Source organism: Amblyomma americanum, chromosome 7, assembly GCF_052857255.1.
Source record: "Amblyomma americanum isolate KBUSLIRL-KWMA chromosome 7, ASM5285725v1, whole genome shotgun sequence".
NCBI classification, from domain to species: domain Eukaryota; kingdom Metazoa; phylum Arthropoda; class Arachnida; order Ixodida; family Ixodidae; genus Amblyomma; species Amblyomma americanum.
Window position 1 is genome coordinate 19,989,860 of NC_135503.1, and position 21,260 is coordinate 20,011,119.

The following is a 21,260-nucleotide window of genomic DNA, read 5'->3' on the forward strand; positions in this document are numbered from 1 at the left end:
TACGATGGTGCCTACGAACAAGGCAGCTCGGCAGAATGCAAAGAGGAAGCATCAGCGAGCTACGGAGACGGAAGAAGAGAACGACTTTCTAAGCGGCGTGCCCAGTATGCAGCTCGGCGACAACCTCCTCTGTGGAAACAGCAGAAGCAAAGGAAGAAATTATGCCCGACAGTGAGTCTCCTTCAGAACGCGACTAAACGGCAGAGGCGTGTCCAAGAAACCCCGCAACAGCGGCAGCAGCGGCTCGAGAAGGAACGTGCGTTTCGAGAGAAGAAAAACGAAAAGCGAAGAAAACAGCGTGCAGAAGAAACACCCCAGCAGATCCGAGAATAACACACTATTGCTTCGCAATCACCAGGCTTAACCAAGCTAAGCCTCGGGCGTTTTTTTTAAGTGATGTTTATTGCCTCAGGGCATAAAAACTATGAAGTGAGAGATGAGTCAGATGCTTAAATAAATGAAAAAATTTGGGCTGATTTGATGAAATCAAGAAGTGAGCGATGATATGGACCCTGTGTCCAGGCAATAAAGGAATCCGGATTGTCCGGTGAGAGTCCCACTGCCGCCAGGTGCCGAATTCTCGTCGGCTTCAGCGCCGGGCAGTCCCACAACTAAAATACTTAGTCCACGGCCCTTAAAGCCATTAAGTTCAGATTTCCTGATGATGATGTTGACGACGACGATGATGATGGTGATTGTGGTGGTGCTGGTGATGGTGATTTTATAGTTGATCCCTCTGTAGCGGGAAGGTACAAGCGTTGTGCTCTAGCCGAACATCGCCAACCAGCGCCGTCTCTCGGTCGCCAGTAGCGAAAATCATGTAACTAGATAAGATGTTTGCTGGTTTATCTGGTTTAGCGTCCGAAAGCCACTCAGGCTGTGAGGAACGCCATAGTGGACAGCTCTGGATAATTTCGACCACCTGGGGTTCTTAAGCGTGCACGGACATCGCACAGCACGCGGGCTTCTAGCATCCTCCATCGAAATGCGACCGCCGAGGCCGGAATCGAATCCTCGCCTTTCGTGTCAGCAAGCGAGCGGCTTAATCACTGAGCCACTGCGGCGGCTGATAGTAACGAAGCAAAAGCTTTGATATTCACCTCGAACATGCTGATGGTGACGACTTAATCTTCCTTAGCAACGCAATATCTGAACTGTAAAATGGTTGCTGCGCTTGCACCAACTAGTTCTGGCGACCATAAACAAATCAGGGAATTATGTCTTCCAAAGCCATGCTGCACGTGTTGGCAGCCACGCGAACTAAAAGCGTTTGTTCAAGATTCCTGGCCTTGTTCACTGCCGCTGATGTAAAGCCGTTGTGAAAATCCCAAGAGGTTTAAATCTGGGCTACGCCGTGTGGCTCGTTACGCATTGCCAGCGTTCCAAATCTCCTCAGGGGGAGATGAACTCTCGCCCTCACCCCTCTTAAACCTAGGACTTCCATGGATGCTTCAGGAGCCCCACTATGCGGCTTATAGAAGCAAGCCTCTCTGGTATCTTTACTTTTGACAAAGGCTGTACCTTAACACTAGGCCACGGTTGAGACAGGCTCTGTGTTCATAGATGTGTATGCAATTTACCAGTGTCCCTCTCTCTACTTCCTATATTTCTGTCCCTTTGTCTTCACTCTCAGAGATTAGGGTAGCCAACCTTACATGCCTGGTTAACCTCCTTGCTTCCCCTCCTTATCCCCCCCCCTCCTCACCCAATGGCCTCGGGCATTTTTTTCTGAACAAATTTATTCATTCATTAACCTCTATCACACACTGAGTTCCTTTCAGAAATCAGCCACAGTGTTAATGTGACACGTAAAAATTGTTAACCAGGAAATTAAGCGCGCATCATACTTGCTCTGTAAGCCGAGCCGGATGGTCGCATAGATTTAGGAAAATAATTTTGTGTGCTTACGTAAGACAAGAAATTGACGCGACTGAAACGTTCGCAGCTGCCTTTTTGTCCAAGCTTCCGGCGTTCGTGCTCGCGAATAACGCGGCTTATAACTATCCCTCTTACAGTTCTGTAAGTGCACTTGAATCTTGTTTTTTCTTCTAAGAATTGTCTAACTACTCACAAGTTCCTTTAATCTTCAAATCCGGGCATCTGGACCATCCGCCTCTTTGTTTGCCGAGTTAATCTCGGGGGAAGTTTTAGAAGAATTCTTCAGTGCGCTGACTGCATAACCTCGCATGGCAGGGGTATGCATGTTAGGAGAACTACATTCGCTATTTTTTTTTCTCCCTTCTTCTCATTTTCTTTCCTCCTGTTCGTCCTCCGCGTTTGCTTTTCAATCCCGAAGGGAGGCCGTGAAACACTCTCCAAGATCGAAGCCCTACTTAACCATGTGCCCGCCCACGGCGCGCTGTCAGATACGAACCGGCCGCTCGCGATCCGAATCTCAATTGAGTTTCCCATCGACCACGCGGAGAACGAACTCGAAGGGCTCAGTAAAACAACCACGTCTGCACAGCAGCGCCAGGCTGCGGCCGCTGCAGCCAGCGTGTGTCCTCTCGAGGGGCGACCCTTCGGCCGTTGATGACACGGACGACCTAGTGTCGCGCCCTCTGTCCGCGTGTTTCCTATACCGCAGCTGTCCAATTTTGAAGCTGCTGACTGCGCGCGGGGTTTCCGTGCGCTCTTTATGAGGGCGCATCTCTCGTCCATCACCGCTTCGGGCGTGACCCAGCTACGAACGAGGACTGGCTTCTCTGTTTCGCTAAAACGATGCAGCGTTTCGGAAGCCGCGTGTACCGATAACGAGGCGGGTATAGCCATGGCGCCGAATTCCGACAAAACTGCGCGCGCAGTATTTAAGAGACCGGACGTTTTTTTGGCTGTCGAGGTTGGTCAGCGTTGCCGCAGGCCTGATAATCACGAACCCTTAATTATTGCGCGCGAAGAGCTTGGACCGAAGCCAACTGCGTTAGTTCCTCGGGCGACGTTGCATGCGTGTTTACCGAGACTAAAAAAATATAGGGTGGGCGGTTCTTGCGCAGCACCTTTATAGGGAGAAAGCGTAACAGGAGGGCTTGCTCGAAGGTATGTGCTGCGCAAATTTGCACTGGGGCAAAATAAAACCGACGAGCAAAGCTAAGTGAAAGACAAAAGAGCGCAGCACTTCTTGTCAGGTGTGCTTAATGTCGCATGGTGCTTGTCAAGAAAGTGTCTCAGTTTGTACCACGGAGCTAAAAGAACGAAACGATCGTGAAAGGAGACACAAGCAGAGTAAACAGCTGTAATGAAAGCAAACTCTGCTTGTCCGCAGTTGCCAGGCGCTGACGTGGCACCCTTGCGTCAGCACCTGTCCAGCTTACAAAGGTGAAAGGCGTAGGGGCTTTGCTAAAGCAGTTTCCTTCGATTAGCAGCGGCCCGACGCGACGGCGAAGCACGGAATAGCGACGTGACGTCATTTCGGTGCTGTCTTAAACACAGTGCTGTCTGTGCTGTCTTTATATCTCTTTTTCGCTAACAATTTTTTTTCGGTACAAACAAATCACTCTTTTTCTCCTTGCTTAGACGCGTGGTAATAAGCATCGAGACATTATTCCGCTTCATTTTCCGGCCTTTCGGCTCTTTGAATCTAACTACGGTTTAAAGGCTAGCAAAGTTAACGCTCATGTTTTTCTGCTTGTCGTTCAGGTTTTATTTTTTGTCGACATCGCTCTTGGCACGAAGTCGCCGGAAAAAATTAGATTTCCGTCACAGCCAAAGCCATACCCTGAACCGGTCATTCTAAGAATAACTTTGGCCACTGCGGGGGTCCGGTCCAGACGTTTCTGACAGCTAACCCTCTCTTTTTCTCCTCGTGAGACGAAAAAAAAAATTGACGCAATCACAGAGCCTCTAAGTGAAGTTTGTGAGAGTATAGCGATATATCTTAGGTTGATAATACTTTCTGGCCGCCTGCGTCTCTCTTTACCCTCGCCGTCATTGACACGCAGGCAGTATACCTTTTTCGACCGTGCTCGAAAGGGCAGAGTGCCCTTTGCGCAGTCTGCTTCTTTCGGGTATTATTTTTTCTTGGAATTGCACTGATTGCCCGGAAACAACTTCGTAGGCTGGCGCTGGAAACGAGCCTCTAAACCGCTAAAGTGTCCGGCAGTCAATCGCTCGGCATTGGGAAGTGAGCTTTGGGCATGCGCTAGGGCAATCGATACGGGACCGCGGTTGCATTCGCCGCTAGTTACTGGAATCGAAAAAGAGAGCCGGGCCGATTTGCGCTGGAATGTGCGCCGTTACCCTCGCGCTGACAGCCGCTCTGGTCGGAGGGCTTGCAAATACGAAAACACTTCCCGCGGAGTTCAGCAATGGCTCTGGGCGGCGCGAAGGTACAAAGACAATGAAAGTGTCGCTTAAGATAAATGGCACGGGCAGAAAAGAGAAAATAAGGGTTCAAATGCGTCGACCGTTACTGCAAGCGGCCGCGGTTAGCAGGGGAGGCACTGATGAGCCGAGTTGACGGGTCTGTTTAGGTCCTGGTTGTTCGACTATTGTTGTCTTGGTTGCTGACAGAATATTCCACACCAACAATCATGCTTTCGTCATTTGAATTATCTTTTAAGCCGCGTCATTTTGAGTTCGGGTAAAGGCCCTGAAAAAGTAGCTGGGTACCACTCGTACGGTCCACGAGATGCGAGATCGCTTGTGCCGCAACCATCTCGTGACGAAGCTCAGACGTATGCCCCTTCACTTGCCTCAGTGAAGTCTTCTGACCGGGGTTTGAGCACCAGGCTATAATTCTGTCCTTGCAGTCACAATCTGAGCGCACCGTGGGAGTCCTAGGAAAAGTTTGGTACAGGATTTTGTAACGACTATATACCGTACCATCGCTATTCCTCTTTATAGATGCGATGAGTTCTTGGGGTTCCATTGCCGCTTCTGTTTCTTCGTAGTCAGAGCGGAAAAAATAGGTAACACTCACCCGTGCGCTGCAGAACCAATGGAAGCCGGATATTCCCACGTCGGTCTGGCATCTGGGCACATTCCAAGCTGTTGCCTCCCTTTGGTGATTTTAGGGAGTGGCACTCACGTTTCGAGACCGCATCGCTGAGCATGGGTCCTAAACTCGCGCATCTCAAAGGCACCAGACCAAACCGCACACCGATGAATCACCGCGGGCGAAAGGGCCAAATGTCTCGAGAGTCTCGCCGAGATGTGTGTGGACCGCGCCGGTCACCCACACGCGTGCTCACTGGTACTGCGCGTATAAGGAAAATAGAGACGGCAACCGTCGAAGCGGCACATGTCACGCCGAGTAGTCTACCGCCCCGGGTTAAAAGCGAACAAACGAGTCGGTCTGCAGATAAGTAAGGACGATCCCGACACCAGGAACTGCGTCATCAGCTATACAGCGTCGCGATGCATCCAGACCGTTGAGGAATCTCTCGTGTCGTACTGCTTAGGGGCTAGCTCTGCTCGTATTCGAATACAGCAAGGGAAATCAAATGTGACACTGACGGCACAGTCACTGCTGCCAAGAGGCGGCTGGCGGCCACCAAAGCGTTCATTTTACAGCTTTTGGGGGTCGCTCTTGGCAACGGCAGCCGCAAATCAAAGATGCGAGCGCCGCTCGAAGTGATTAGCGAAACTGGGCTTCGCTCCTTCTTTTAACTTTCTATTTCCTACATTCCTTCCCCCTTTCTCAACTTATGCATCATGGCACACCTGTAGCATAAAAAAAATTAGTCACGAACTCTCATCTTTCTTTCGTTTTCGCTAGTGTGGTTGATTTGGCTTCATCCACAGCCGCTATGCGAGTTTCTTAAAAAGCAAATCATCCACTGCGGGAATACCGGGAAGACGAGGTTTCGTGTTTGGCTTAGCTAGTGTCAGGCCAAAAGCGTGGATTGTACCTCGAAATCGGTAGTTGCGCCCGCGCAAATTCGGCGTTAGGCCAGTATGAAAACTTTCACGACACTTCTTCGAAGTTTGCCTCGAGAAAAGTCGTATTTTGACGGCTCAATCCACGTGTTATGCCAACAATAGCCAATGCAAGTAAGAAACTTTGTCTTCCCGGCTTTTCTGCGCCACTCCATTGTGGATTAAGTGTATCGACGCCAGCTTCGCCTATAGTTATATTAAGAAACTCTATGAATTGCACTCGCTTCCACTCGCAAAACCGTGTCGACTTGAAATGGCAACCATATCATTTATCAAACCAGAGAGCGGGCGCTTGATATTAAGCGGTATGTGTTGTCAGGTACACTGCGTTATGTAACTTATGTACTATCATTAGGTCCGAATCATACGCGAATGCCACCTGTGAATACAAAATAATGTTTCGACTTATTACCCTAATTTAACAATATGAGCAACTAACGTAATTCATATGGCTACGTGATGATATCCAGCAAAGCAGACAATGTAGGATTACACGCCATCGGTGAATAGAGCGTTTTAGCATAGTGTCTGCTGTCTATCGCTTACCGCGGCTGCTGAAAGCCGCCAGTGCAGATGAGCAGATGGCTCCGAAGGGCCAGGTGCTGCCAGCTGCCGGCATCTTGCGCCAGCTATACGTGTGCGCGCTGCGGTAAGCAAAAGCGGTAGGCGGTACATGCTATGCTAAATCCTTCTAATAAGGCATATCACAGTTCTTTTTGAACCGGTCCGGTAGCATGTATCTGCATAGAGATTTTTAAAAGGCAAAAAAATCATAAATACTTTTTGTGATCTTACGTCAACCGTTAAAGGGCTTTTCTCCCGCCATAAATGGTTACGTAGAACCGAGACAAAGAAAGCTTCCCTTACGATTCATCGATTGAAAGCGAGGTTAGTGCATCGACAGTTCAAAGAAGATCGCGCACTCTGACAAGTCAGACTCCGTTTACTGCGCGACGCTCGTTTTCATGCGCATAAAACAAGCAAGCGCAGCAACCACCCAGCCTTATTATGCTGTATGTTGTTAGGGCGCTCGGCTAATGAGTCGGAGTACCCGGGTTCTTACCCGGGCGCGTTTTTATGTAGGCGAAACGCAAAGGGCAGCCGTGTACTGTGCGATGTCAGTGCACGTGAAAGATCTCCAGTTGGTCGAAATTATTCCGGAGCTCTCCACTACGGCACCTCTTTCTGTCTTTCTTCTTTAACTCCCACCTACCTCCCTTCCCTCTAGGCGCGGTTCGGGTGTCCATCGAGAATAATAGATACAGTAACTGCGTCTTTAATTTCGTCAAAAGCAATTATCATTTTCAATTTTCCTTTTCCGTGTCGACCATATGCCTGACTGGCCGTGCCTTTTCTTCACAGTCTAGCGTTGTTAACGAAGTGAGAAGGCTGCGAAATCATTTTCGCGTATACAGAGGGTTTGCAGATGACCGGCACCGGTTCAATAGGAATTCACAACAGCCAACGGCATGCTGGCCAAAACAACGTCCAACCAATCAGAGATGCTCACAGCTGCGACCGATCACAAATGCGTGCGTGCGCGTACAGCTGTGAGTTTCGGGCACCTTCATTTCCAGAATCACTGGCACCTTCCATAAAACTGTCCACACATGTAGGGTCTACTTAAAAGCGCCTAGAGTCAGAACAGTAATGGTGTATTTGAAACAATGATCCGGAGCAGCTCTCCGAATCTACGATGGGGCAAGATGTCTAGAGATCCTAGACCGTCGTGGTCCAAACAGAACTCAGGATCTGAATCCAGATCGCCCATTGCAGCACTCTCTTCGGATTCACGGAGCATGAAAATTTGCTCCGGATCATCGATTGCAATACTCCATAGGGAATTACGATAGCCCACGATGTAGTAACCAAGACACAGGCCAATAAGAAATTACGGACAATCAGTGCGACTGATGCGGCAGATTGTGCATAAGCATTAGTGTTCCCTTCCCTACCCCGGACTGAGCAGCCGCTGCAGCTGACGGGTTCAGACCTTGCGAGTGGGTGGTGTGGTGAGTCCGTCCACTCTCTCCCACTCTCCACCCGTTACCTCCCGCCCTCTCTTCATCTTCCCTCTCCCTCCTTCTCTTCCCTGACAATAGAGAGGGGGATTCCTCCCTCTCCATTTTCTTTCGACGAACGGACATATTTTTGCAATATTTGGGCTCTAATGCTAACGCATTAAAACGTGTACAGCTACGAACAACCACTGATGCGTGCAGATGCGCACACGGGCGTACGACTTTTAAAGTTGAGACACCTCAGCTACTGACGTCACCCGTAGTCTCCACAGTGATGCACAGTTTAGTGGAACAGAGCACAGAGGAATGCGGAGCCGTGCACATTCAGGCCCACCTCCATCCAGCGCGGACTGCGTTTGCCCTACTACGTTCAAAGCGTCCAGCTGAGCGACGTGCAAACGAATGCAGATCATCTGAGAGAAAGGTACACGGACAGAGCGGTTTATGCGCAGAAAGGCGCGTGCGGCACTTCTGCAGTGCCTGCAGGAAATGCGTTTGACCTTTTTTTTACTTGTTTTTTTCCCTCCCAGGCGTGGGACTTATAATCCACCCACGCAGGCTTGTTTGCCCTACCAGCAATGTTAGATCGATGCAAAGGTTCCGAGGTCATCGCTTTATTTGGCTCACGCAGCGGCGACGTAGCCACCGAAAGAAACATAGCATTGAACGAAGAGCGCAAAAGAAAGGTGCGATGTGTTCTCAAGAGAGGGCAGCTCCGGCGTGCTCGCAAATGCACTTACAGATGCGGACCCAATCGCATTTGTCTAGAGCGCGCGAGTCCTGCGGGGCGAAGAAAGCGAAACCTGGCCGTAGTACCTGTTTAGATTCCAGAGATAATGCTGCCTTGTACATTCGGGCGCAGCCGAATAGAGACGTAAGATCCGCGCGGCTACGAGGGTCATGCCTCAGTTCCAGGGGCTGCAGCCAGATGGCGCTTTGTTTGCTCCGGAGCTCGAGCGCTATTTACGGATAAGGATGATTGGCTCTCGGCGTCTACAAGGGTCACCGCTCGGCTTTCAGGAAAGGCACCGTACACCGCACTGCAAAGACGTCTCCGCCGGCAGCGATCCGTAACGACATTCGCTGCAGGAACACACTAGACATGCAAGCAACGACAGACCCAGTACAATACACTTGCGTTGAACGTTCTGTATGCACACAGCGCTCAGTGTACGAAGCCCGAGTCAGAACGTCGTAGCTGTGCGAAGAGCTTGTTATCCGGATTTTTATTTTTTGCTGTTGGAGACACGCTCGTCGTTATCCGCTTGCACTCCCTTAAGCAGCTAGATCTCAGAGGGCGCCCTTGTAGACAGCGATGCTACGATTTCGGGGAGCATCACGCCCGGCCGGCCATGCGCGAAGAAGCCGCCAACCTTGCGAGATTTGCAGACGTCTTTCTTGCACAGACTGCCTCCCTCCATATGCGACGCTTTGAGTCGAGTGCTGAAGAAATAGAGGAAGAAAACTTACTCTAAGCGCCAACGTATGTGCCCCGGCAGTTCGTCTGTATTACTAGACGCGCTGTCGAGAGCTTGTTACCAAACATCTCCCTTTATGTTAGGTACAGTATGGAGCAGTGCTGCGATAGAATCATCTGAACAGACGGGTTCCACTTTGAAGAGTGAAAATTCTCTACGCATGTAGTAGACCTTTTAAGCTCAGCCCGCTCGCCACGGCCGTCTTGGCTAATGTAACGAGGTAAGTTTCGTCATCGCGAGTGGCTCAGAGCACAAGGTGTTGCGTGGCCGATGCGCGAGTCACACCTTGCAGATACGCACGAACTGGCTTCGTTAAGGCACAAAAGCGCCAGAAACAACAAGTTTCTGCACATTTGGAGACTAAATTTGCGAGGTTGGCAGGGACTGCCAGAAGATTTGTTAAAAGCGGCAATTTTGTAAAATTAAGAAACGCGAAAACTCGTCGAGCAAACTACTTTCTTTTCTTGACGAATGAGTGAAATAATTGGCCTCGTCTACGGTCCGCAAAATTAAGAAAAAGGCGTTGCGCAGAAAGATGGGATCTTCTGCGCTGCCTCCCGAGATTCAGCGAACAGTTTCAGATGCTCGACGTAACCCTTTGGCGCGCTCGCTCTCGGCACCCAGTCTATTGACGTATGCCAATCGGGAATCCGGAGCAAGTTTGCTTGCTCCTAGAAACCGAAGAGCGTGCTTCAATGGGCAATTTGGATTCAGATCCTGAAGGTATGGCCCCAAGACTCCATAGACATGTTGCTTTTTGGCGCATTCGGAGGGCTGCTTCGGATCGCCTATTGGAATACGCGATGTGGCAAAATCTGCATGATATCGGTGGACATTGTGTGTGAGCCAGCGTCTGATCCTCGGGTAGCCATTCTTCGCCGGCAAAAAACTTCAGAAAGTCTTCGCCGTCAAGCACCTCTGCCCCATCCATGTCAACGCCAGTGATGTTGCGTGCATTGACCGTTATTCCCTTAATTAGAGCCAAAATTTTCTATTTCACGGCCTTATTTCCTGCGGGAGCTTGAAAACTCGGTCAATTTGGAATAAGTGCGACAATTTCGGTTCTTGAAATTCCCTGAAACTCTGAAAAAATTCCCTTCTCGCCAAATTTAGCCCCTCAGATTCTAAGAAAAGGCGGGAATTCCCCGAACCCAACATCACTGGTGAACGCTCTCAAAATTGCCGAAGTTTCGCACCTGACGGGGCTGCGTCAAGAGAGCGAAGTTGTTCCCAAAACCTGGAAGCGGTCTTTTCGAGCATTTGATGGAGACCAGCTAAAGAGGATTTGCGTAGATTTGTCATGGATCAATGTTCTGCACCAGGGATGCTCAAAGCACTTCCCTGTTAGTCATTGCTTTGTTTCTTTGCGCGCACCTCCCGTCATTTCGAAGGCCAAATGAGCCTCCGCCCATCAACACCTGCTCGTCCGCCATCTCCACCACTGCGATCTTCATTTCCTAATTCAACAGCATAGTTTTCAAACCTGACTAATCGTAAAATCTTAGTTTTGGCGCCTATCGGCAATTTGGTCACCCTAGTGTCGTAAACCTTCAAATTCATTCATTCTTACATTCATTAACCCTCACCATGATGGCCTGCGACCGTAACATGGGTTTGTTAACACCTGTTCTCTCTTACTTTTCATATACCTCTTTGTTAAAAAAAAAATTAGGAGGGCACTTAAGAATACTTACGTGTTTTGAATGCGAAAGCATTGTCTCATTGTGAGCTCTTTTGCGAGGTTCATTGAAGATTCCTTGCTTCCTTACGACACAATTACTCATGAGCATACAGTCGTAAGGAAATGCAAGCGTTATGTCCAACTTTATCCGCCAAGAAGCAACGCGGTTTTGTGGCCTGTGGGTTGCGGGCTCGCCTTGAAATCTGAAGGTCCCTGGTTGAATTCCTCGCACATTCGGAAGAAATTTTATTCTTCATCGCTGTAGACGTCGCTGTCTTATGGTCTACTGCTGACGTCACGCGAGACCATGGTGACGTCACTGAGGGGTTTTCGGACCACTGCTTCTGGTCAACGCCACCAGGTTTCGTTGCCGATGAGCCATATAATGCTTTCGCATTAATACAGTGTAGTTTTGCTGTACACTCTAAACAGAAAGGTGTAAGAAGAGAGTAAGGTGTCCTCTTACTCCTTTTTTCACTCCCATATAGGTGTATTCGTGTTTAAGAGTGAATCCCCCGTCTGTGTCGCAGGAGCAGGAGAGCAGCATCGTGTTCAAGAAGCTCTCGAAGCCCGAAGAGGAAGAGGACGAGCAAGACGAGTTCGTGGAGCCGCCTGCCTCGGCACTCCACCGAAGGCAGGCGCTCGTGCCACCAAAGGTACGTGCGCGGCGGGCCGGAAGTGACGCGCAAAGCGCGCACGTCACTTCCGTATACTGTGCGCTTGCGTGAAACTGCGAATGTACACAGCTACTTAGCCGTGCTAAAGAAGGGATCGGTAGACAGTGGCCCTTCGAAGTTATACCGACGCTGCAGATTTAATGTGCCTCGCGTATAATTAAGCGCAGGTATTTTTTTTCTTCGCAGGTCCACCTTGAATATGACTGCGTCAGATGTGTCACACACGCTGTGTTTAGAGGATGAGGAGAAAAGGAGCCTTCAGAATAAAAGTGGCCCTCTGAAATTTATGCAGCTTGGCACTTCTTTCGACACGCTACAATTGTCTGAAATGAGCTCAGGTGATCAGCGGGAACAGAGTCGCCGCGGCTAGCGCAGTATGGGAGCACACTCAGGTATTTGGGGTAGGCCTTCATCCAGGAGTGAGCTCAACTCGAATAATAATGATAATAACGATTACTATGACGGCGATAACGATGACAGTTAATTAACCAGTTTGGTATGTGACTGGTGCTACTAAAGTACTTCAAGGGAGGTTGGGGAGGTAGTGACGCCCCTCCCCCTTCTTTTCTTTAAGGGTAAAACTGTGTGTGGAGAAACCTTACTGGCTCTCACCTCTTTATTCAAGAAATAAAATTCAAAACAATACATTGTGCAAACAATAACACCTCTCTATTCCTCAACCACCCGCTTCAAATGTGGCCCGTAAATCCACCTCTGAAAATACTTCAGCTTGCACGAGGCGATTGTCAACTATATGGCTTCACTTTACTGCAGCCAAGATCGACAGCCTTTCTTTATTAATTCTAGGGTTCTGTTTATACGTTGCGTAGGACTCGTGTGTCTCATAGACGCGGAGATCCTGCCGGGCTACGTATACAGTTTCGGCAGTAGCGTCGTACCTAAAGTGTGAACTGAACCGCACAAACATCGCAGCGCTTCACAACAGCCCCTCTTCTCTTCTCTTCTCTCTCTTTCACACACCCTCTCTGTCCCTCTTCTTCTCGCAGATGCTCACCGACGGCTACGAAAGCTCCAGCGAGGATGTTTCCACGCAGGGATCGGTTTCGAAGTAAGTATTTTACTCTGACGGTCGATCGACGTGGGGGGAGGGAGGGGGGGGGGGGGGGGGAGCCCTCGGATCGCAAACGAGCTGTCGGGGCCCTTGTATGCGGGACTTTCAAAAAGACCCACCCCCCTCACCACCTACGTTCTTCGTGGAGGATCGATCGCGTTTCGGGACCGTATTCTTTGCACGTCAGTTTCGATTAACGAGCGCCCCACCATTTATTTACTTTCGGCGCCGACATTCGTAATACGGGCCTATCTTACAGTCTTACAGCGCGCTTTCACCGGCGAGCCATTAGAGATGCATGAAAGATGAGTCTGTACTTGCTTTGAGCCTCCATCCCCCCCCCCCCCTTTCTCTTGGTGCGCCATGGTGCTGTTTCCGGAATTTCCGCAAAACGCGCACGTGCGCCAATGCGCAGTTATCTTTCAAGCGCAATTTTGGAGGCTTATTACATTTTTCTTGAAAAGAAAAATAAGAATGAAACTGTGCGCATCGCTCTGCCTACCCAAGTCACCAGAGCATAAAGTACAACTCTTCATTCCTAAAGAAGCTTTGAAAGCTTTAAAAAAAGCGTGTTAGAATCAAACGTTTAAGCGATAGCTAAAGTGTGTACCGAATTAGTGTTCACCGTTCTATATGCTACGGTACTTGGTGTCTTTTTTTTATCAAAGGTTGTTATTGACTGTCATGTCACGACTCAACACACGTTTCTTATAATGCCGCGGTAGCGCACCATTTCCAAGTTGCGCAGTATACAGAAATTTCAGCATGAATATAGCCTAGTGCGCATAAAGAAAGAAAACTCTATTTCTTTCTCGTTTTCCTAAAGGTTATACTTCCCTAAAGGTTATAGCAAGTATGCGGGTTCCTGCTTTTTCCCCCACTACTTAGGTGGGCGGGAAATGCAATCATGATAATTAGCTGCAAACTAACAGTTTTATTATTGCCCAAAGATGTACATCGTTCGGCCCGGGTGTGATTCCATATATCAGTGGTCAAGTTTGTTTGTTTTTTTAATTCCATCCGCCTAAACATGCAAAACGTGCCACGGACTCCGGCATCCATGTGACGTGTCGTAAGAGGATGACGTCGGCATGCTTGTGCACTTAATGCTGTCAACCTATACGGATTTAATGACTGATCATATGGTCATTTCAGAACAAAGAACTATATACATGGCGGTCCATGTCAATCCAGACCTAAGTACAGAATGATCAATTGTACGTAGCAGCATGGTTCTAGCACGCTTGAATCGTCTGTCAGCAGCACTTTTATGCGATAACATAGGAGTCTCGTCGGAATAAAAAAGTCAGCGTCCGGCGTCCGCTACAGCGTCGCTGATTGGCCGGCGCGGGGGATGACGTCACGAGGTGATGTCACATGTTGCCGATGAGGAGGCGAACGTGGCTGGCAGCTGCACCTGGGCATCGCTGATTGGTGCTGCGGAGTGTGACGTCCCACGCCACGTGGCCCGAAGCAGGTCGGGGCGGCTGTCGGCAGCTGCGCTTGAATATTACGGCGACGAGGCCTTATGCTATCGCATCGACGCACGTAAATTGAGTCTTTGCCTAGCCATAGAAACTTAAAGAAAACAAAAAAGAATATGCTATCTTTTTAACATGTATGGTTCAGAGAGATCGTGCAGAGAAATGGACGCGCGCAGCGTAATGAGAGAAGATGTCGCAACGTCCAATCAAATACTCCAGCTTCGTAGATTAAGTGCGCTCAAAGAAAGTTCAGACAGATTTTAACCGAACAAACTCTGAACTCTGTAAAGTTAAGATTAGCTCCGTGCGGTCGGCGTTAATATTTTGCGCGTGTGGTTATTAAGTACCTGACCAACTACAATTCATTAGTGAAACTTTTTGCCAATTTATATTAGTGCGAGACTATATTATGAGTATGTTGTCGTGTTTTTTCAGTAATCACCTCCGGCACGCAGCTTTTTCAATTTCTGGCCACGCGAGACGCGACCAGACGGCTCTGGAACAACCGAAACCGCTCGCAGCAGTTCCTCCAATGGTCGCGATCGTCCGCATGGCCAAGAAAGCTCTCTGTCATCCCAATAAGGCGATGGGCATTCTGTTCCCAAAAATCGCCGAGTGCGCTTGATGCCATCGTGGCCACCGAGTTGCTTTGTGTTCGGGGGGACAAGTTCCCAACCACCTCAATTGACATCAATGCCAGTTCACAGTCCAGGGGCATTCTGTGCCAACCTGACCTTCTGTCGTCAACGTCATCACGTCATCGTCTGCGCCAGTCGGCACAGCCTCGCGATATTGTGTGCGTCTGTGTGTGTGTGCGATGATAGCATGAGTTGATAATTGATCTGTCGATTGTTCTGTTTTCTCCCCCCCCCCCCCCCCCATCCATCGCTTGGACCACAGCGATCAGAACACGCAGAAGACGCGAAGGCGAAGCTCCATCGTGGTGATCCCGCCGATGCAGATCTGCCCTGGAGACCTGCTAGTCTACAGCAAAGTTCTCACGCACAGAAACAACCTTTTAGGTGGGTCTGCTTTACGTATCTGCGCATGGCGAGCGCTGCCCCCGCAGGTGCCGCTCAGTTCCTCCGGACAAGATGCCACTTCTTCCGCTTGGCGCCTACTGCGATGACTGCGAGGATTTTTCAATTGGAAATCAGCTAGACAGTAAGCGGCTGCGCTTGGCGCGAAGATAACAGTTCGAAGTGTGAAAATTAACGAGAACTAAAACTGGAAAAGAAATTCAGTGCTCCTGGCCACAGCAGTGCAGCTGTAAAAAAAACACTTTTGGAGCCTACACGGGTCAATGAGCGCCTTCTGTATGCGCCACTGGGAAAGCTTAAACCACGTAATACGCTATTGATTTTGAAACGCTGGTGAATTCTGGGGATTTGGCGGCATTCACCGTCGAAAACTAACCCCTATTAATTTGCGCAGGGCGTCGTGGCCGGGTGTTCAGAGTGTCTGGCATAAATGGAAGGCTTCCAACAAAGCACAGTTACCCCTCCACGAATATTATTCCCCTTTCTTAACATTCCTAACTGAACGCAGTAGAAAGTAGAAATACTCTCTAGAATAGTCGCTGCGCTGCTTTTCATAACATTCATCATCATCATCATCATCGTCATCATCATAATCAGTAGCAGCAGCCTAACTACTTCCACAGCACAACACAGTCTTCCGCCAGTGACCTCCAATCAGCCTTGACCTGCGCCAACTCAGGCTTCCTATTGAGCGCGATTTTACTTCATTTGCATTTACCTTCTATCAAAACCCGCTCCGTCACACTGAGGGGCCATTGTTTACCTTTTATCCGAGCTGCCCGTGTCCATTTCCACTTCTTGATTTCAACTATGGGATGTCCTCAGCCCGAAAATATTAGCTGCATTTAATTAATCGGATGGAGAATTAAGTCTGCTGTTCATGTGCACTGCGGTCTTGTTCGCCTTTATTCTCAGTTATTTCGAAAAGTATTGCACTTTAGTGCAGGAAACTCTGATATTTCTATGCTGTTATATATTCCGATCGAATCGGGCCACGTGCCTTGTATTAATGTCGTGTCCTATGTCTCCATTTTTGGCCCCAAAATATGTATCCCACTCATTTGTTTTCTAATATATCGTTTCCTTTATCTTCGCGTCTCGTCAGGCACACGTGGCCGAAATAAATCTGTAGCGACGCTATTTCTAGTAACACTTGCACAAACGGAGCGAGGTCCGCCTGCAGTCTAGCTCATAGAAACGGCGGTCCACCTTCGATTTCGTATATCTGCAGCCGGCGTCGCGCTTAAGAATCGATGCCGCAAATGACACGAGACCTTTTTTTAGTATCCGACAGCGGGAAAAATTATTCCGCGTGCTCGTTTTAAGTCGCTCCCCGGTGAGCTTCGCAGACCTTGCAGCAACGAGAATTTGCCGTACCCTCTTTACAAAACGCTAGCTTCAAAGCTCTGCTCTGCCAGGCCTCGTGTTTCGGTAAATGCCGACGATACGTAACGAGGGTGAAATTAAACTAAACGCGGTCTTACGGCGCCCCGCGTAGGCTGTGTAAGTCTCTTGGCGATGTGTTACTGCGGAATACCAGTGCGGCTGTGTCTCGTTGCGTAATTCCATTAGGTGCATTGCGGAGACGGCAAAGGCGGTGAATCTCGCATGACGCTAATGCTCGCAGTTCGGAGCAACAGGAGAATGCGTTTTGGTAAATTTGATATTAAGAAACACCGAAAACATTTCGCAAATGTTAACGGACATAAGTGCTGACTCACCTGCTGGAAACACGTAGTGCGCATCCCGTGATGGAGTTCGATAAGATGCTTAGAGCGAGCCGCTACAGCGCCGGTTGGGAATTCACTTTGTACTAAGAGATGTTTTAACCCCCGCGCGGCAGTGAGCGCAACTTGGAACATGATTTTACTTCATGACCTGTGTTCATTTTGTGTTTCTTCTAAGAGGAATGGAAGGAGTGTCTTTGTTGAGAGTGCGCGTACATTATAACTCAACATCAGGCTGTCGCAATGGAGTAAACAAACAGAAGAATAATTCTGCGCGTTTAGACACAAGGTTACGTACATTCGAACGTATTAAATATATGCGGTAAGTTTCACTTGGAACTAGGAACAACAACGCGAGCACTTTTTTGTAGCTTCCTTTTGCTCAGCTGTATTCTGATAAGATGCTTAAAGCCAGCGCAACATCACCGGTTTCGAATTCACTTTGTGCCCTAGAGATGTTTTAACCCAGCGCGGCAGTGAGCGCAGCTTATAACATGGCTTTACATGACGACTTTTGTTTATTTTCTGTTTCTCCTAACAAAGTAATGGGTGGCTTTGTTGGGAAAGTGCGCACAGTGTAGCTCAAAATCGGGATGTCGCAATGCAGTACTTTAAACAAACACAAGAATCGTTCTGTAGGTACCTTAAGACGCAAGGTTAAATAGATATAGACCATAAGCATAAGTAGTAAGTTTGGAACGAAGCTCGACACAACACTGAGCACACTTTTTGGTTTCACTTTTTTTTTGCGGTTTTTAGGTCTCAACGTTAAGCCTTGTCCTGTTCCGTCCGTAAGCTTTTGAGCATTTTTTAAAACCAATCTAAATCAAGCCAGCCACTGATTATGTTTTTCTATAACAAATGTGTCGAAGGGGGAGGGAATTTCTCAGCGTAGAATTATAAAAAAAAGATAACGAGCTTCTTGAACTGTCCATCTTTCCTCCCACCTTCCGGTCTCTTTTGGCACCTCGTTGCGACAGACGTAGCGGCTTAATCAAACAGAAGTCATCTCTAATTTCGCAATATTCTTGCCCATTCTATCGCACACAAAAAGGGGAGACCCCGGTGGGCGGACAGCAGGGAGAAGATTTCCGGAGTTCACACATGCACTCACCTTCTTATTTTTCTTGTTTCTCTCTATCTCCCCGCTCCGTTCCCGTTTGACTCTTGCAGCAGATATCGACGGCTCAACCCAGTGCCTTGCAGTTTCCGAAGGTGCGTACTATAACCCCATCCTCACCCGTCTTAAGAAAGCAAACAGCGCGACAGCCTGGACAGCAGCAGGTGGGAGAGGAGCTGGCCTCTCGCGCTGTTTGCTCGGCGCTTCTGACTTCCCAGTCCGTCTGCCGCTGCTGCTGAAGCAGAGAACGGGCCCTGTCGTGCAGTTTGCTCGTACGAGATCTTCATTCCACCTCAGGCAGCTGGCTGGTAGCTGAAGGGTGGAAAATGCGAAAGCTTAGAGGGTTTAAAAAATGAATATATGCCATAGAGTAAGAACAATGTTTACACAAACAACCGGAAAATTCTAATACAGCCTGCAGATATCTCGGGTATTCCGGTTTTAACCTTCTGCGCACCACAGCAGCTCGTCAATACAGCTCCCAATGTTCACCGACGTACTTGACAAGCAGCAACGATTTTCATTGTTCGCGAAGCGGAATACCGTGTTAATCATACAAAAAGTTTTGTATTGTGAGCTTCTAATGAAGACAAACCGAGCTTCTACTTGCATGTTGCTTTTTTTTTATTTCATCTGTCGACTTGGTTAAGACCATCGCCTCGACTGCTGTCATGTGTGGTGGAAAGTGCGAGCAGATATGGAGATCGGCTATAGTTTTCACGCCCGCAAGGGACGGTATACTCAATACACGTTTCTGAAATCATCTTCGAATCTGCCATGGGCAATTACTTCACCGTCTATTTTTTGTCTCCCTGTTTCGCAGATTCAACAAGAAAAGCTAAAAACACCTGGTCTCTGTTGCGGCTGGTAGGTATCCGGACCTCGTGCGTCATTCCTGGCATGCTGCGGATATACTTTTACTATTTTTACTATTTTTACTTCCCGCAATTCCCAACTCTGCGCTGCATACGCTAACGAACCAAGAATGCTGCTGACGTCTTGACCCAGCAATGATGATCGACATTGTCAGTAGGTTTCGCAAATTCTGACCGCATAAGGAAAGATATATTGCATAACAATTAAATGCGAGGCACTTGTGAGTTATGGGTATTAGCCTTCAGATAGAGTGCGTTGAATATCATCGCTCTGCCCGCTCGTTATTACTGTTTTTAGATTAATTGCTAGTATGTCGGTTCTTGTTCTTTTCTGACCTCCTATCCTTTCAGTGTGATGAGTTCGCCTCACATAATGACTTAATTTTGTGCAGCAAGTAGTATTTATGTTTCGTTTGAAAATTCGGGGTGCACTTAAGCTCCGCTTTAAGGGTGCAACGCGACAGCGTTAATGGGTCCCTTCAACAGCCTGGGGTCCACTTTGCATATCACTTCTCAGACACGGACTCTGTTTTTTTTTTTAAATTAATTTCTCACTTTTTATTTTCTTTTTTTACCAAAATACATACAAGGCCTCCCTTCCACCAAGTCGAACGAACGTTTCAAAAAGAAAAAAAAGTTCCTCAGTGGTCGAAGGGTTGCGCACCCGGCTATAACCCAATAAGCAGCGGTTTGAGACCGAGTTCAGCCATTTTTTTTCTTTTCAGCACAATTGTTTTTTTCTGTCATCAGACGCACTACGTAGTGGGGGTGGAGTGACGTCACGCCCCTGTAGACCAATGAGGAATTGTGTAGTGACGTCATCGTTATTTTTCTGCGTAATCGTTGCAGGATGTTTGAATTAACCGCGTGAGGTCATGAGGTTGTGACGTCCCGACCCTCTCGTTCAATCCGGATTTTCTCGTCACAACGCCAACGCCGGCTTTTCCGCTGGACGGGACCCTTAACGCTATCGCGTTAATGCAGAGAGAAAGCAATAGGCTTGCTTCAGCGAAGACCTCGTGCGTTGCCCCGAATAAGCAGCATAATACACTTATTACTGAGAAGCGAAGCACCACCCAACAACGCAGTAAGTTTTCCTTCGTGGATCGATACGAATAAGGTGTCCGTCTGGAAGTGTGCGTCAGGCCCCGCACGAAAGCTTTGATCGAATAGCCGGTGATGTTGTGTGTCGAATTCAGCGTGGTTAGCTTGTCCACAGCGCAGACAAGTCGAAGTCTCCGTCCTATCACAGGCATTAAAAACCTAGCAAAACTCTAAATCTAGCATGTTTCAAGAAGCAAAACAAATTTAAAAGTAATCTTCCGGACTAACGCGTCTCCGGGTGTAGGCCTAAAGAATGAAATGCTTTCTGTCCAAGGTGCGCTCGAATGCGACGTGCGGCAGATCTTCATAGCCACTGTGGTGACACCTTACTCACGTCACGGTACAAGCTTCCATTGGTTACTCAACCGTCCGTGCAGTGAAGAGGAGGAGGAGAAGGAAGAGGGTCCAAAGCGAGAGAGGAAATTCGTTGCGCAACTCAAGTCCCATGAAAATAGAGCAGCGCGTAACAAAACAGGACACAAAGGAGAGACACGGAACGACACGAGCGCTAACTATCAACTGTTTATTTCTTGCTGTCGCTACGTATAAATACATGAGCCACAACTCGAAACGAAAAACAAAAAAGATTGATGAGTCAGCCTTTCGCTGGTTTCCAAAGAGCTCTCCTATCTAGAACGATGGAAACCAGCGAAAGGCTGACTCATCAATCTTTTTTGTTTTTCGTTTCGAGTTGTGGCTCATGTATTTATACGTAGCGACAGCAAGAAATAAACAGTTGATAGTTAGCGCTCGTGTCGTTCCGTGTCTCTCCTTTGTGTCCTGTTTTGTTACGCGCTGCTCTATTTTCATGGATCACCAACTCGCCCAACAAGCAACACTTCAAGTCCCAATCATTCGTCCTCAAATCGTGTCGCCATCATTGGCCATGTGTCATTGAAGAAAGGAAAGACTACCGCCAAAAGGCACCCCAGCTGCGCTTTGAGGGAAGGAGTGCAAATTGTGAGGGAAGATAACGAATACAAAGCTAAAAAATTTACCCCCCCCCCATAGGGACATTAATCACTGATTATATGTGACAACACGATGCGTAGCCGCTCCCCGTAGACACCCTTATCATAGACACCCCTGCGTGTGTTGGTTGAA

At 48.4% G+C, this 21,260-nt stretch overlaps 1 protein-coding gene across 2 annotated transcripts in view; it reads left to right on the forward strand.

Moving 5' to 3' along the window:
* The window catches only part of LOC144098618 (uncharacterized), a 281,054-nt gene that overhangs the window by 232,466 nt on the left and 27,328 nt on the right, over window positions 1–21,260 (forward strand). The window contains exons 7-11 of one of the 2 annotated variants that reach the window (XM_077631401.1): window positions 11,588–11,713; window positions 12,742–12,803; window positions 15,191–15,312; window positions 18,231–18,272; window positions 19,001–19,044. In XM_077631401.1, coding sequence (XP_077487527.1) covers window positions 11,588–11,713; window positions 12,742–12,803; window positions 15,191–15,312; window positions 18,231–18,272; window positions 19,001–19,044 — 396 coding nt within the window. The remainder of the gene's footprint in view (window positions 1–11,587; window positions 11,714–12,741; window positions 12,804–15,190; window positions 15,313–18,230; window positions 18,273–19,000; window positions 19,045–21,260) is intronic. The other variant, XM_077631402.1, reaches the window with a different exon arrangement.